The sequence below is a fragment of the Scomber japonicus genome, chromosome 16 (genome assembly GCF_027409825.1).
Source record: "Scomber japonicus isolate fScoJap1 chromosome 16, fScoJap1.pri, whole genome shotgun sequence".
NCBI classification, from domain to species: domain Eukaryota; kingdom Metazoa; phylum Chordata; class Actinopteri; order Scombriformes; family Scombridae; genus Scomber; species Scomber japonicus.
This window is the reverse complement of record NC_070593.1, coordinates 13,339,527-13,357,110: the sequence shown is the minus strand read 5'-3', so window position 1 is coordinate 13,357,110 and position 17,584 is coordinate 13,339,527. Positions and strand designations below refer to the sequence as shown.

The 17,584-nt window shown below is 41.3% G+C and overlaps 1 protein-coding gene across 1 annotated transcript in view; it reads right to left on the bottom strand.

Moving 5' to 3' along the window:
- spred1 (sprouty related EVH1 domain containing 1) overlaps positions 1–14,952 on the bottom strand; it is a 31,187-nt gene extending 16,235 nt beyond the window's left edge. Inside the window, exons 1-2 of the mRNA XM_053335720.1 lie at positions 14,227–14,952; positions 2,806–3,070 (exon numbers count right to left, since the gene is read on the bottom strand). Of these exons, the coding sequence (XP_053191695.1) occupies positions 2,806–3,070; positions 14,227–14,258 (297 nt within the window). The 5' untranslated portion in view covers positions 14,259–14,952. The remainder of the gene's footprint in view (positions 1–2,805; positions 3,071–14,226) is intronic.
- Between the last annotated feature and the right edge of the window lie 2,632 nt (positions 14,953–17,584).

The following is a 17,584-nucleotide window of genomic DNA, read 5'->3' as shown; positions in this document are numbered from 1 at the left end:
AGTTTAGCCAGGGATTTGTCATAATCCGAGAGCCAGTATGGTAAGTAATCATCAACCAATTAGATCTGTAGTTTTCAAGAGAGTCAGAAAATCAGAGAGAGGGAGAGACAGAGACAGAGACAGAGACAGAGAGAGAGAGAGAGAGAGAGAGAGAGAGAGAGAGAGAGGGAGAGGGAGGGGGAGAGGAAGGAGGGGGCAAGAAGGAGAGTGATTGGTAGCTATATGGAGAGCCAGCTGAGTCATCACCAGTACACTCTGTGCCGCATCACTGCGCTTATAGACAGATCCCCTCCACCTCTCTTATTCCGTCTCCGTCTATCTGGCTCCACCTCTGTTTCCTGCTCTTTGACTACACACATCTCTTTCTCTGATTCTTCATCTCTTATGCACCCCAATCACCGCATATCTCCTAGCTCAAACTCTGTGTTTTTTCCTTAAAAAATAAAAACTCCATCTCTTATCTGTCTTCCTCTATCCAGTTCAGGTTCCCATCATGGTTTCTATTCTGAATTAAAATAGTGAAATTGTATCTCCTACAATCACAAAAAACATCTAAAATATGAAACTTTTCTTTTCTGTTTTAGACAAGTTCAAACCAAGCAGCATTCAACATCAATCACACAACATAATTATGGTCTTTCATTTACCTCTGAAAGCAAAACACTGACGTAAACGCGTTAAACAATTTTGTGGTAACAAGAACAGATATTGCCCCGCATCTGTTTCTGGTATGGCTAGCATACTCCAGCGTGGTTTTATGTGTTGCTGTTGTTGTCTTAGATTCATCACTCTGTCTCATCTCTCAGACTGTTGGTAGCGCTGTGGTTGACGCCAACACCCTGGCACTGGGTGGCATCCCGACAGACCTACATATGGCGGGGTGTTTGTTGTGGTAGCTGGGGGTAGACTCTGGCGGTGATAGGGGTGCTTTACCACATCCCAGAGCAGTCGTCAGGGTCTCTGAGCCATGTCTATACCCTGTCTGAACAACGGCATTCCCGTCACACCCTTTCCTGGGCCATACACACACACACACACACACACTCGGATAGCAACGCACAAACACAAACAGGCCGTAAACACAAAGACGACACATAAAATGTCTTCAGTCAAAGAAGATAAAAAAGGTCATTTTGACGCCCTGCTGTAACAAGCCTCTAATGTGAGATTGTCAGGGGCCACCAGACGCCTAGCATCATGGTGGCCTCAGTTTTCTGACATCTGACAGTTAGTTCTCTTCTTTAGAAATTAGTAGAAATTTACACTGTCATTACCACAGACTCAGGATTATCTCAGTGAGTCTACTAGATCTGTTTTACATCTACAACAGAACACAGCGTGTGTGACAAGAAGGTCACAAGCTTTACAGCAAGTACAGCAAAAGCCATAAGGATTAGAATTGCAACGTACAATCTGATCTTTTGGTGCCTCAGTGTTACTGCTTTGATTGTGAGGCAACAGACTGAACATACAACTTGGAGAATACTTTTTCAAGTGTTTACGTTACATAGGGTGCCAAAAAATAATTGATTTAATTTAAAACTATATATATTCTACATCCATATTGAAATATAGTGAGTGTATGGAGGATGGGAGGAGGGATTGCAATGCATTTGGAGTATGGGGATGCCAAGTTGTCAGACTTTTAAAAGGACTCATCAATGAAGTGTTTGTTTGAGTCGTTTTACAATCAAATTTGCTGGTTTCAGCTTATCAAATGTGAAGATGTTTTCCTTTTCTTTGTCTTACATGATAATTACGTCTATATTTGGGTTTTGGACAAGTGGTTAGACATAACATTGAACGCGAGTGTGTCACCTTGGGCTCTAAAAAAAACTGTGATGGGCATTTTTCAAAGAAACAGCAGATTAATTGATAATGACTTAGTTGCAGCCCTATTTCAAAAAAGACTCTGCTTTTTTGAACCAAATCATAATCTTTTGCGTTAAGTTTTAAAACAACATAGTGTGTCAGGCCACATGCCAACTAAAAAGATAAAGAACCAAAAATATCTTATTTTTTCTTCACAAACGTCAAGACACCAAAAGACATACAAATAACGGCGTGGAAATAAATAAAATAATAATAAATAAAGAATTTTAAAAAATAAAATAAAATAAAATAAAATAAAAGTTTCTGCCTTGTTTTTGTTTATTAATCTTAAAATTAATATATATTTAAATATCAATATTAACATATATTAACTATTGAGTCCACATTTTGGCAATTGCTGTTAGAACAACCTGGAACATATAGTTAAGTGTTAAGTGTGAATGCTTCTGACAGTCTTTACATCACACATAAAGAAAAGAGGAAATGCTCATAAAAAAGGTAGGCAAATTACTTGTGTATTCATAGAAAAGCCAGTAAGTGTGAATTTTCAACACCCTTTTCCATCCTTAAGGTCCCTTCCAAGATCTGTGTGCATTTCCCACATCCTTCATCCCACATTCCCTGCTCCTGAGTAATCTCCCTGATGATGTCATCATGCATCACAGCATCACACAGTTTGCTCCTATTTTCAGATACCTGCGCCATGGAGGAAAGCCAAACAACCACTTCCTGTGTGTATGAGTGTGTGTGAGTGAGACAGAGGAAGAGGGGGTGGGTGTATGGGGGGGGCTCATGATGATCACATCTGAGAAAATGCACCATTAATGTGTGTGAAAAGAGAAAGCAGGAATATAAGCTAGCTAGTTGCACGTTTAGAGGAATGACTGCACCTTTACTGTGTGTACCTAATAAATAATACAACACTATTCAAATCTACAGTACATGTGGGGGGGGCGGGGGGGTATTCCTTACCAATTTGTCTTTGAGCCTCTCGCCCTTGATGTGAAACTCCACAGCGGTGGGGCTGGGACTGGGGCTGGGACTGGGACTAGGACTGGGGCTACTAGGGCTGAGGTTGCTGCTGCTTCCTCCACTGCCTCCGCTATGGGTGCTGTTGCTGTCCTCCGCCCGGCTGACCTTATAGACGGTGACACAGCTAAGGCCTCCGCCGCCCAGGGGAAGCCACCCACCGTCATCCCGAGTCATGACCACTGCTCTCACACGTGCATAACTGTCACTGTGGAGGAGGGAGAGGGAGAAGAAGATGCTGTCAGTTAAAATAATCAGTAGTAATCAGCATCTGCATTATTCTATCAGACACTTTTTCTTGAGGACCCCCTCCCCTCTTATCATCCTGACCCATCATATCACCTGCAACACAAAAAAAAACAACAACACAGCGGACATAGAGTATCAATCCACACAATACAGTTAAATGGCAGCATAAACAAGTTGTACAGTACATGTAGCCTTCACAAAATGGTTAGTTAGTAGATATATAGTGAGACACAGAGGTGGTAAGTGAGGAGACGGCTCTGAGTTTATGTGAACACCCTAAAACTCACACTTTCATCACACTGGTCCAACAACGTTTAAACTTTCACCACAGGCCAGATCACACTGGAAATGCTCAGATACTAAGATTTAATAAAAACAAACAAAACTATGGAGGAAGCTGTAGCAGAAGCAGTTTAAAAATACTCAGCATCGATTGTGGAAGTTGTTAAAACAAAAAAAACAAAAAAAAGCTAATCTAAAAATCTGGAATAAAACTGAAAAAGTGTATATTTTGTTTGTAGTACGTGATTTTTACACACAGTTGGTTTCTATTTCTGACGTCTGAAGCTTTCAGTGTATGATTAAACCCAGCCGGAGGGTGACTGACCATGTGGCCAGGTTCAGATTCTGGGCACTGCTGATTTCCAACCTTTCCTCTGAAAGCAGGTGTTTTTCAAACATCAAACTAGACAACAAATTACAGCCGCTCCAGCTCACATCAGCCTCCTTCCATTTTTTGTGTTTTACTTCCCATGCTAATGCTAGTCTCGCTCCTCTTTCACCCATTAGGGCTTTAATATATCATAAGACAACTATCTCGAATACGTTTTTTCAGACATATAGCGACATGTCACTCTTCAAATATCAAACGGGCCAAAACTGCAAAAAGGCCGTAAAGTATAACAACTCAAATCTGAAAGTTTGTAGTCAAGGACAGAAATATTTTACTACTTCACAACTGTATGTTTCACTATGTTGGCGCTAGTGAATCTATTTTTATACATCATAATTCCTCTTGTATTTGTCCCTCATTCCCACGTTTCGCTTGCTCACCTCCTCCTCTGCCTCTCTGTTCACTTGGAGTCAGATGTTTCCCTGATTAGATAACAGAGACTGTATTGGGCCACCGGAAATGACAAAGGTCAGGGTGTGCTGAGGGCAGCGTTTTGCAGAAAAACTCTTGGTAACATATTAAAAGACTGAGGAAGGTCTGAAAGCTGACAGACATGGACGAGAAAAAAAAAAAAGTAAAGAATGTGACTGCCGGATGTCTTCCAGTGACACATTGCTCTCTGGCCGTTGTCGGGCTTGACCACTGAAGATGAGGTCACACAAAGTCTGAAATGTTCAGTAAAGATATTTCTTCCTCAGAAAAGCGGCCAAATATGAAGCAGTGATTGAGGGAAAGAAATGTCACTGGCTGACAACGTGTAAGATATTACACAGTTAACTAGTAGCTCCTGCTCTAAAAAACACCAATGGCTGCCGTCCTCCCACTTATTGCCTCTCCTCTCTAAATCTTAGCCTACACTCAGCTCAGGCAACCTTTGGTCTCCTGCCTTCCACACCCTTGGCAAACCTCGGTGCCCAGGTTATTGGTTAGTTATTAATCTGAGAGCCAGAGAGCATTAAATCTGAAGCCCCCCCCCCCCCCCCCACATGTGGACGCTTTGATATCCTGGCACCATGGGATTAGTTGACCAAAGTTCTCCCTGTAGGATTGATGATGACAAATAAGGGTAACTCCCAAAATAAACCAACCGAAGCTTGTCAACACAGGAGGCGATTCTGACACGTTTTTTTTTTCAGTCGTCTTGCTCGCCGAGGGTTACGCTTCTTTTTTATTCAATACAGCAGCTCACCTATCATCACTGATATATGTGCGTAACTGCAACCTGATGCATATTTTGCACTTCAAATATATTTTCTTACATTTTTACACACATGACGATTACATACACCCAAAACTGTCACTGTACACATCCTACATACTAAACACTGATGGGCTCTGAAACTGGCCTGCTACATAGTGTCTTTGTACGTGCTCTGTAATACACTAGTGTTTAGCTTCATATCCTGTTTGATTATATCTTAAATTACTTAAACTTTCCTGAAGATAACCATATATTATTGTCTAGTTATCGTATATTAAATATATTTTATTTATCCTTGTTTATCTTTCTTCTTTCTGACATTCTCATATCTCCTCACAAATCAATACGTCCAAACAATCCTTTGGTCAGACTGAATAGCTATGAAATCTTTCCATGCTATTAAATTTGGTTGTTTGTCTACTGATGCCAATCTGTCTGCGAGCAGCACTAGACAACACTGGACTTTGTTCCATCATATTATTTCCAAGGACATTTTTTTTAAATATTATGTCTTGATTTTGCATGTACACATCCAAAAATAATTTCTCTAATGAAATAATTAAGAATAAATCATCACTAACAGTCAAGCAGGGATGGACAATAACAGATAGAGAATTTAGTGAATCAACATCATTATGAATCTCTCATCAGCCTGAATGCACTGCAGTTTTCAAATAACAAACCACAGTTAACTTACCCCCCTGCAACCTCCCAGCAACACCCTTTCTGGTTACATCTTGTAGCAGAGCCACATTAACTTGCTGCTTGACTTTTACACGAAAACCCCCTGCCACACTAGCAAAAAAGCATTTTTGAGCAATATAACAGGCAGTAAAAGAAGGAAATACTGCTGCTGTTACACCCCTCTATGGCCCCAATAAAGGATGCGGGTGATGGGTGCAGGAGGGGCTGTCAGTCAGGCAGGGGTCCCTGGGGTGAACAGAAGGCATGCAGTGGTGTCGCTCAGCCATGACCAGGGCACAATGACCAGGGCCTGACCCTTCAGACCCGTCATCACACACATGCCAGCAACCATGACACTCACTGGGAGGGAGGCGGGGCTTGGAGAGGAAGTAATGTGGACTGTATATACGCATGTTACTGCATCTAGCCTAAATCACTCATCCTGACTCTGGTTTAAGAAAGAGAAATAGCTAAACCCTGATTGTGGTTAAAAAGTAAATAATGAAAATCGAACCTCTAAAGTCCACTTGGAGAACCTGCAGATCAACAGCTCAACTGTCAACAAGTGAATTAGATCTATTTGATAATATTTTGAAAGTAGGAGATTAAAAAGTTTAATCCACTCCTCCTCCACTCCTTCATATACATGTTTTTTTTTTCTTTTCTTAAAGTAAAACCATTAAATGATCCAAAAAGATATTTGACTGCAACCTGCTGCAACACACATACAGAGTTCAGATTGGGATGGTGGAGACAAAGGCTGTCCTCCACGCCCCTCACTGGGAGCACACAGTCGACTGGACACACAATTGAGAGCGGAAGCAGATCAGCTGGCCTGGGCCAGCGAGCGGGAGGGAGAGAGGGAGGGGGCAGAGAGAAAGGAGCCCCCATTCCAATTTATTCCAAGTTATTCTGCTGGATGACTGACTTCATTTCCGACCAAAAGCAGGAGAGAAAAACAGAGGGAGGGGTGAGAGTGTAACGGAGGACTGTGGGGGAGGAGGCGGCGGCTATGGATGGGAACAGGGTGGAGACCAAGGTGACAGTCAACAGCTCCCAAATGCATTTGAATAGAGCTAGAGGTTTCTATTCACAAAAAAAAATGTGCGCTGGCTCTCATGGCGTCTAGAGAATATGACGTTTGCAATAAGTGAAGAAGAGAAGAAAAAGAAGATAGAGAAGAAGAAGAAGAAGAAGAAGAAGAAGAACAAGAACAAGAAGACAGGATAGCGGGAGCACGTGCAGACCAGGAAGGCATGGGCCTCGAGGCCGGCTGCTCCCGTGTGTGGTGGAGCAGGGGGATCCTGGGACAACCATTTCCTAAGTGGACAAAGTGGCCGTTTGTCTGCTGCTCCGGCCCATGGCTCACTGGGCTCCAGCATGCCATCATGCTTTTCTCCTGTCTCAGCCTTGGGCTTCCCACCCCAAAGGGGAGTGGTGGAGGGGAGGGTAGGGGTATGAGGGGTGGAGGGGGTATTGAAAGAAAGACAGGAGGGGGAGAAGGAGGGAAGGAGGAGAAGGAAGAGGAGGAGTGCAGAAGGATAGGAGAGAGAAAGGATGTGGCCTGAGCCGTGGGTACTCGCCAAGTCACCCTCCCTTTCCTCCGCTCTGTCTCCCCCCTTCTACCCAACCCCTCCTCGGCTGCCTCTCTCTACACAATGGCCGCTTCTCTGCTGAAATTTCACGTTATTGGATCCCGGGCCTGGAGTTTTGTACTCCCACAATGTCCAGGCAGCAGAGCATGCTGCAGGGGAGACACACTCTGCAAGCTAAAAGCTGGAAAACCATTCCTCCTTTCATTAGCATCAGAAAAGGGGAGAAAAGTCCCCCCCTACCTCTTTTTTTCCATCGCCCCTTTCCTCCCCATCTCTCCCCTGTATCAAAACCGGAGGAAGGCTGTCAAGCTCGGTCAAGCTCCACTAGATCACTTTGGCTTGTAGGACTTTTTAGGGGGTGGAGGGGGGATCATTAAAATATCATTGGGAAAATAAACACAAGCTACTTATCCCAATCCGATTCTATAGATTATCCTCGGAAAGGAAAGCAACTACTAGCAAAAGTGGAGGTGGGGAATGAAAGATGGCATGAAAAGCTACTCTGGGTGTGACTCACTCTCTGTGCTTACTAAAATGTGTGGTTATCTTCAACAGCTGTTATCATAGATAAAACACACACCTTTTACATTAAGCTAGTAGCTTTAGCCTAGCCTAAAATAAAATCAGTCTTTAATGTTGACCCAAAAACTCCAATAAGGATCCACATGAGTCCAAGGCTTGAAAATATACTAAGAAGAAAAGTATGTAAAATCTAAATACAGACAAAAAACTTTTTAAGTATTGAATAATCCAGCACATTATTCACATCTAAAAACAAAAGTAGAGTAACTCAGAGCTAAACTGAAAGGAAAATAAAGCGTGCAGTTTCCCTTCACTGTGATCACGCCTCATTGAAGAAATAAATAACATGCAATCTGGGACTCGACCGTCGATTCCAGCAGTGCATCTAATCTGAACGGTGCAAACTAGCTAGCCAATTAGCCACGGTTCAAATCCCCTAAATAACCAGTGGCAAACTGAAGGGCACAGACATACCCAAAACAAACACCAACATGACCTAACATGGATGCAGAGCAAATTATGAAATAAGGCCAGAACAAGACACTTTTTGAAGGGGGCTGTCAGTTGGCCATTAATAAAAAAGGAGCTAATAATGGGACAATGCTGACAGAAACACCAACAAGGCAACCGGCAGCACAGGCCTGCTGCATTAGCTGCAGTGAAAACCAATACGTTGGCTATATAGAAAGAGAAGTGAAAGAGAAATTTGCCATATCTCCTCTCAACACCTCAGGCTGCTGGTGAGTCATCTCCCTCACAAGAACATTCAGCTTAGCTACCGACTGACTCAGGAAAAAAAAGAAAAAAGGAAAAAACACACACACACACACACACACACACACAAAAACAACCACAGAAGAAGAAGCCTACTCTGCTTCTGCACCACACAGCCAATCTACGCTTTCAACGTTAGCGCCATCCTTTCATAGAAATATCAACTAATATCACGCTTAATTAGCTGATCATAGTCACTTCTGGTGGCATCCGTCATACACAGTAGTTAGCGGGTCACGTGAGCTTGTAGCCCAGATAAAACATAAACCTAAACCAGTAAATAAATATGAAAAGTGCTCACTAAGACAACATTCGTAACGCTGATTTTATGCCTTGTGCTGACGCTAACCAACCCCTCTATTACTGCATTGGGCCTGCGACCCCAACGACAACGTTTTAGGTGCCGCTCAGTTGCTGCACTATAAATCAAAAGAATCCCATATGTGTATCAAATGCCAAAAAACTATTCTCAAACATCAATCAAAGCCACATATTGAGATGATCTTAATTTGAACCGCAAGCATTTGGTAAATTAAAACCTTGCGCTTGCCATTACCAAAAAAACAAAAAGAGTAACCACAAATTTCAACTGCTGCGGCGTATATGGACTGCTTTGATGTACGAGGAGTCTCGAAGGACCCGAGAATCTAATCGTCATAGTTGCTCTCAAACTGAGGGGGAAACGGGAAGCCAAGGGGACGATGCAGCTGTGTAGCTAGCTGTGGGAGAAACCATCAGAACATCTCAGGAGCAGGTTTGGAAGAACAAACCACAAAACAATGATGTTGGTCCATGGTTGTTAACATAAACTGCAACAACATGTTGTAAACCATCACAGAGAACTCTGTTGTTGGGAATAACATAACATCATCATCATCATCATCACCATAAATGTCAGAAACTAATCTGGTGTCCATCTTGAAAATCAATTAGATTCACATTCAAGTAGCTTTCCGCTGAAGCTCTGCCTCCAGGATTCGGAGGAATCAAGAAATACATTTACCAACCAATAAAAGTCCGCTCCAAGTTCTAAATATAGCCACGAGATGAGAGAAAATCTGATCAAAAGTAAAGAACTGATAAAAATACTGGACCTTACAGGCCTCCAACATTATTCCTGTGTAAAAACTTAACTAATTAATTAGTTTATTTGATAATATAAAGCTATGTTTGCTCAAATGGACTCATCTAGGATCTGGGCCTATCTCGTACAGAAACACACACATGCCAAATGTTCCCAGAGAAATAAACACACAAAGTGTGTGTGCACAGACGCACACACAGAAACCCCTTCCTGTTTTCAAAGCGTTTGGAAACTCAATCAAAGACACAAGGTTTAGGATTTACATCTGTGCCCTTTTATGTCTGTGGCCTCGCAGGAAAGAACCATCTCAGCCCAGCTGCAGCAAAGAGCTCACAACAAGGCCCAGCCTTCATGCTCCCGCATGCAGCACAACTGAAAACAATATCCACAATTCAGACACTTAGTGCTAAAAGCACTTCTTAGAGGCATTGAGATATGGTCTGTGAACATCAGAGGCCCTCCTTGACAAAGAAAAAAAAAAGACAACCCCTCCTATCTGAATGTTGTGATGGAGACGTCTTTGTCTTAAAAATAAGAAAATTGCTTTGAAATATGCTCTAAATACACCGCTGACATTTACGCCAGTTGCGTGCTCCTAAAATACTTGAAGAGGAAATGAAAATTATAAGAGGGAAGTGGCTCGGGTTTAAAATACACAGAATCCAGGCCCAAATCTGGCCATGGGAATGGAACAGTCCACCACTATACAAGGCTTGTTCAGTCTGTTGGCTTGTCTCAGTTACAGACAGTCCAAGCCCTCTGGTTATACAGAGGATCATTGTCATTAATCACACAAACAATATGAAAACATCTAATAACACAAGCCGACACTGGACCAAAAACATCCTGTATGCAAAATAAGTGAGGATATAACTCATCGACCTTTGTAACCAAGACGAATCTGAAAGATTAAAGTATATTTCTGTAAGTATATCTTATAACCCCAAAACATAATAAAATGTGAGTGTGCATAGCAAGCAGTAAAGCAAAATGCTCTCACAAGTGTCCTTTTGTATATTTGTCAAATAACACATTTCTTCTGTCTCTGTAAACCACTGTAGTCACAAGCAACACTTCCCCAAAATAATACAGAAGCAAAACCAAGGATGTGTTCAGCTCAGCAGACTTTGTCGAAAGGTACGACAGCTTAGACCAGGTCAGCTAGTAAAGCTAAGTGTCCATGGAGGTCATATCCAACAACTGGCAATAACCTCAAATAATACTATCTATAAAAAAGGTCCAGGAAATTATTTAGCTTAACATAAGGGCCACAGGATATAGGCAATTACCCAGGCCATAAAGCACTAGTCCTAACAGCTGAAGTAGCTGTCTCCCTTTGTCGTTTCAGGACTTGATGGGGGTTGTTTTGGGAGGAATGTGTTTGGAAAGCTCTGCAACAGGAATGGGAGTGCAAAACAGCCCTCAGGTGATAAGATCACAACACCCACATTGGCAGATAAAACGCTGAGCTGTCAAATCAATCACACAGATAGGAAGAGGACACACAGAGAGAGAGAGAGAGAGAGAGAGAGAGAGAGAGAGAGAGAGAGAGAGAGAGAGAGAGAGAGAGAGAGAGAGAGAGAGAGAGAGATCACTGAAGATCACCTGACTGGCAACAGATAATACCACAGCACTGCAGGAATCTTAAACAATGAGGCCATACCCTATACATGTTATAAAGGCAACTGAATGTCCACTGGTAAACTTGGATGAGGGTTTGATTAATTTTAGCAATATCAGTCAGAATGCACCAATAATGACAACAATCTACAAGGCCACCTGTTTGATTTTTTAATTTTCTTACAGTGCAGATTGAGGAAGACAGCAAGAAAAAAAACTTTATTTGTCTGACAGTAACCTATTTAATGGTTTTTAAAGAGGAAACTCTGGTTTAGAAACCAAAAAAGTGAAAAACACAGCTGTTGGTTGTCAAACAAAATAGCAAGGCAGAATATGTAAAGTGTAAAAAAAAGGCACTTATTGAGTAGCACATGTGTTTTTGAGATGTGTGTAACACAGACTATCTACAGTGCATAACAAGTACAAGTACAGTGGACCACAACAGACTACTGCCCTTGTTGAGATAAATATTTTAGATAAACGTGACATTCAGCAGAGAGGCTGCTTGTGCATACTTTCATAAATTTCCCCACTCTTCTCCCAGCGTGACCGTATAGTCCTTGTCTGCAAAAATTCACATTAATCCTCTATCACATCACACTATCCTAAAAAAACAACATCCCAGAGAAGACACAAAACCAAAAATCCGACAAGGTTCAACGTGCCTTCTTATTCACGTCAGCCTTGTGAATGTAGACGCACCGAGGCCAAGTAACATGTTCTCAAGCAAAAGGGTGTGTGTGTGAACACCAGCTCAAGCTTACCACCCATCATTCAGACAAAAAAACACTTCAGGACAATCTCTTTTGTCTCATTTTGTGGTGATTTTTCAAATTAAAATATCTACAATGCAGCGTAAAGACAAATGAGTTTTCCTTAACCAAGAAAAAGGAGTGAGATTTATCAGGATGTAGCTATAGAAGCAGGCAAGAGTGTTACAATATTAAAATTAAAACATGTTTTTTGTGTAAATAGCTGTGTCATTAAAGAAAAACATATTAAGGAGAGTCTCTTCAACAATGCTCAGTATTCAGTCCACTCCATTACTATGAATCATACAACAGCCAGAAAATGTGGTGGAATCATAGCAATAATGTTTGGATCACTTCGACATTTTAGTTGCTGCCAGCATGCAGTGAGGAACAATCCCAGCATATACTGTAGCTTATAGCCATGGTGTCTAAAGTGGGGGGGTAGAGGTTATTGCAGTGGAGTTCCTTCACATTCATGAAATGCTTAATCTGACTAATTTCACTCTCTAGAAGTTAACACTATGAGAAAATGTGTTCAAATGACTCCTCAGATGAGAGGTTTCACTCTTCCTACAAGCACCAAACGTGGTAGGGTTATTACACAATTTAAGCTAAATCATAACTAACTGCCAAAATCAGCTCAGATGAATTTCCTGAAAATATTTCATCAACCCGAGGTCAATAGTTTAAGGGTAATCAACTTTCTAAGGAAAGCAGAACAACCTGACATGCCAGTATGTTGCATTAAAAAAAAAAAAAAAAATCATAAGTGTAGTTCAAGGACAAAGCCTCCACGCATTAAATCAATCAACATCAGAAAAGCTAGATAGGAGGAATGGGGAAAAAACATGGGTGTGTTTGAAACATTAAACCATGACACTATAAATGGCTGAAAAGGACATATGACTTCCTCTGTGACAAATACATTATCAAAGAAAATTCTCTGACACGGCGAAGAAAACGTCGGTTAAATAAAACATGTGCAGGGCGCTTATGTAAAAAAATAAAATAAACGACTAAAAGACACGCGCTGATGTATATACATGCTTTTGTACGGTAAATGCAGGAAATTTGATCATTGTGTGATCGTCGGTGCAATGCGAAACAGTGTACAGTGCTGTGAATGGGCTGGCAGGTACTTTATGAATGGAGGGGATCATGTGACCGCAGCACCTCCCGAAGCAGATATTTCTCACTGACTGTCAACAAGCGCACACAAGGGATCAGCCCATTAAAACAAAACCAAAACGCGACTTGAAAACGGGCGCGACGTGCACAAAAACAACTCATGTACATATCACAATTGCCTTTCCTTGTGCTGGGGCGACTGGGGTGTGAGCGTGACGCCTTTTTTAAAGCGTTTTTTTATGAATGGAGATTGTGATATGTAAATGAGTGTGATTGAGAAAAAAAAATGGCATCTTCGGCTTTCTCAACGCTGACATTGCCGCAATCGGCTCGAGTCGTTTTCATTAAAAGAAAGGCTGGATTGAAAGACTAACAAGATCTGCACGATTTTAATCGATGATTATGTTCCGAAATCATGGCGGACAACACTTACACACAGATTGCGACTATCAATATAACCTTTTCTGATCGCGTTGTACTGAACAGATATGTATATAAAATCATATTTAGACCGGATTATTGGTGCGATAGCGACTACAACGAGTGATCCTTCACTAAATGTCTTGTAAATGCCAATCTATACAGCAATAATAAATACCCTGATCATATAATTGTCCTGCTAAATAAATCATGTACAGCCAAATCATTAAATATACCATTAAATACTGTCAACTAGTACAGAATTCTCGCAGTATACATGTTAGTTTGTTGAATTATGAGACTACAATTATTAAGAATGAGATGATTTTTTTAACAATGGGCCTCTACCATTGCTTCTCAGAGTGTAGTCTTCTTCATCTGACAATATAATCCATAAAAGATCTTTATATTAAGCCTGCCATGATATCCAAACCAAAAATATTATTAATCTGTGGTTTTCATTGTTAATATTTGTGAAGTAAAGGTGGTGTAATATCAAGCGTCACTCGGTTAGAAATGTCATTGGGGAGAGCAGTGGTTTAGGGTTAAAGCTCATCGAGGAAAGCTTGTGTTAATATCTTATGATGTGTAAGTGCTTATTATTGCAGCTTTTTTTGGGGAGGGGGGGGGGGGATTTATAAATAGGGAGAAAATGTACTCACTCGTTGTTTGGATTTGTTGAATCTTCACTCATTTTTTCCTCACGGGGATCCAAATCCTAGCAATAGCATCGACGACGCAGTGACGGCGGGATAAAATACCACAAATATCACCATTTTCCTTCACATATAGAAATAACCCCCTATTTCGGATAGTAAGTAAACGATGTACAAAGGGGCATGCCTAACTAAGCGTCCCTGTGAAGAAAAACCCCCAAAGTGAAGCTAGCTCAATGTTAGCTTTGCTGGCTGGAACTAGTGTTAAATAGCGAGGAGGAATGACAATCGTTGATTCATTTTATCCTCCCTGGAAGTAAAATCCGACCACAACAAATGGGCCATTGGCATCATCCTCTTCAACGAGCACAGATCCCCGGTTTGGAAAAATGTGTATAGATCCTCAAAAAATGCAGGAATTGCTGTAGCCTGTAAGGTTTGGCAGGTTATTTATGGCTGGCTGTCGAGCATCCATTCGCCAACTTCAGGTCCAGGACAACACTTGAAAAAGCGCTGTGCAGCGTTGCTCCGTCAACGTGTCCGAGCAATTTTGCAAGTAAAGGCATCCAAAGCTTAAAAAAAAAGAGAGAGAGAAAGAAAAAAAAACGGTGGCTAAACCGTTTTCAATATTAGTGCTGACGAGTGAAGTGAAAACGTCTCAGAGTTTTAGTTTCCTTCAGAAGTTGGTGGACATCTGCTTTAATCGAACTCCATTTTCAACTCGGGGGGGAATGAAACATCGGAAAACTGGGCGGATGTGTCGACCCTCGCTTGAGAAAATTAGATCCTTCCGCGACGTAGTAAAAACATAACGCTCTTGCGATAAAATGTGCAATAGCAGCACACAATTTGATGCATCTTGTTAGAGAGTAAGACATATAACACTAAATAACGTGCTCCTGTAGCCGTACGCGATGCATTAAGACTGTTCCTTTCCAAAGTTGACCTAAAGTAGTCCCCGCACTTCCCAAAAGAAGTTTCCCTTCAATCACGCATTGATACAAGAGGGAAGCGTCTGTGTGATAGCACGCAAAGTAGAAAATAATCTGGAGGAAGGACTTGGTCTGACACAACAGACTCGGCCATTAACAATTTCAGTTGTTTGCTTTCATTAAGTATTTTTTCCGTGATCGACCGCCCCCAAACCGCTTCTGAAAAATCTTGTGTGTAAGATTGTGGGGGAAAAATGCTTTAAATGTACACAGCCACTACTGCTGCAGCACGTGGAATTACATCAGAGCCCTTTTTATGATTTATGTGGCTATAACCAGCATATTATACAGTAATATTACACATGAGCATAGCTGCAAACCTAAATGTAAAGTGAAAGACAATTAAGAAAATGAAGACATATTCGGAATCAAATGCAATTTATTCTAATGGGCAGTTTGAAATGGCAGTGTGGTATAGTTTCATTAATGTAATATCACCACAAAGCCACACACAGGTTTTGGGTACTAGCTACACATAACTCCTATCATGTAGTTAAAGCTGCCCCACCTTGCACCCCAAACTCTGTCTGTATTATTGGATGGAGATAGCTGGAGCGCCCTCTAAAATAAAACAGTCTAAAAAGTTACCAGAAAATCCATGTATGCACCTATGAATCTTATTTGCAAATGTGTTAAAAGCCTTGCAGAGCGAATCATTGGCCTGGTTGCGTAAGACTTAAATGCTATTGGATTTCTGTGCTGTGTGGAATGGCAAGAGATCAGGCTAAATGATTCTGCCTGGTTGTCATAGTGACAGCATGTTGTGTGAGAAGTTTCTTTGTATTTCTCTGGCTTTCATACAGCTTGTGCCACTGCCTTATGTTGCAGCCATATAAAACATCCCTCTGTGTCGCTGTATATAGATAGCCCATGCGTGCAGGAGCATCACATGTGCAGCCCTGACACATATTGTAGACTTCTTTTGGTATTTGATTCCATTTTCTGTCTAAGGTGTGCACTGCTATCCCAATGACTGCCTGGCAGCTAAGGGGGAATTGTCTTTGGGATTGTTTTCTCATCAACAACACAGATGTCAGTTTGCTATGAATGTTATGTGTACTTATTAACAAAAACGCCTCACATAGGGTAATCAGGTTACAGAAGACTGTCTCTGTCTGCATTTTACTAAATGTGGCCACTTGTCTTCACTCCTCCCTTCCTGAATGGGGTTACCATTGTCATGATCAAAACCGAGAAGTCCAAATAAAGTGTCCCTTGTTTCAAATGGAGCAGAAAAAGCAACGACCATGAATTTTCCCACTAGCATGCTTCTATCCTTTGGAGTATTCAGAGTTCAGGAAGTCAGCCTTCTTTCTCATCTCACAAATGTGGATGCCTAGTGCATTTCCTGTGTTTTTCACACACACTGCACACAACACACTGTAGTGTACTTAAACAAGGCAACAGGATGTTTAGTTAACAGAGGCATCCCTTGACTTCCCTCACTAAGTGCAATCAGGGTCATCACAATTCTCTTTAAGACGGTAAACAAGCTAACATTCCTGTATTGCCAACAAGCAACCACAGAATAAAGGATGTCTTTAGCTCAACACAACCCTCATTCAGAACAGTCCAATGCAAATAGGAACCTTACTTGACTTTCAGGAAGATGGCTGAAATGATTTGCAAAACATGTCTGTGATTTGTGTATGGTTATGTTTTTTTCATTTTTGTTTGACTGTTTGTTTGTTTTTTTAATTTTTAGTGATTATTGACAACTTATTTTACTTCTCCATATATGAACTCAAGACTTACATTTCTGACTTGGAATGAAGTTGAGTTGAATTGCACAAATGTAATGTTGACATGAATCCTAATTGGTCTATATAGACATGCAGGTGTATGGGTTTATACAGTGTGCCATAATGCATATGCATATAGTAGCTGTTTGCAGGCAATATACCCAATGTGCTTTTTTCACTGAATGGATACATTGGAAATTCACAGACAAGCATGTTTTCATGAAAGAATGAGGTATGAAGTATCCCATCATGTAAAATTCAATGACTTTACCATGGATAGTGACAAGGGATAAACATCTCTAGCTCATGACATATTAAAAAACAGTTTTCCATGGTCACTGTTACACAAGATTACACGGAAGACTCATTCCTTGTATTGGACCATGACCCGAATCAGATGACAACCTCAAAACACAGGTGATGTGATCATCAGCTCTCAGCAGCACAGGCAGCCTTTGGTCACAAGAGATGTGGAGTGAAGGCCTCTCTTTGTACAGCAACTATGGAAAGGAAATTCAGTGTCTGTGTAGTTGCCGCCATATAGTCTGCAGAGACCTCAGGACATCTATTGAGAATGACCGGAGATGGCTGATGACAGCTCTTGCTAAATAACAATCTTTTGCCATGTAT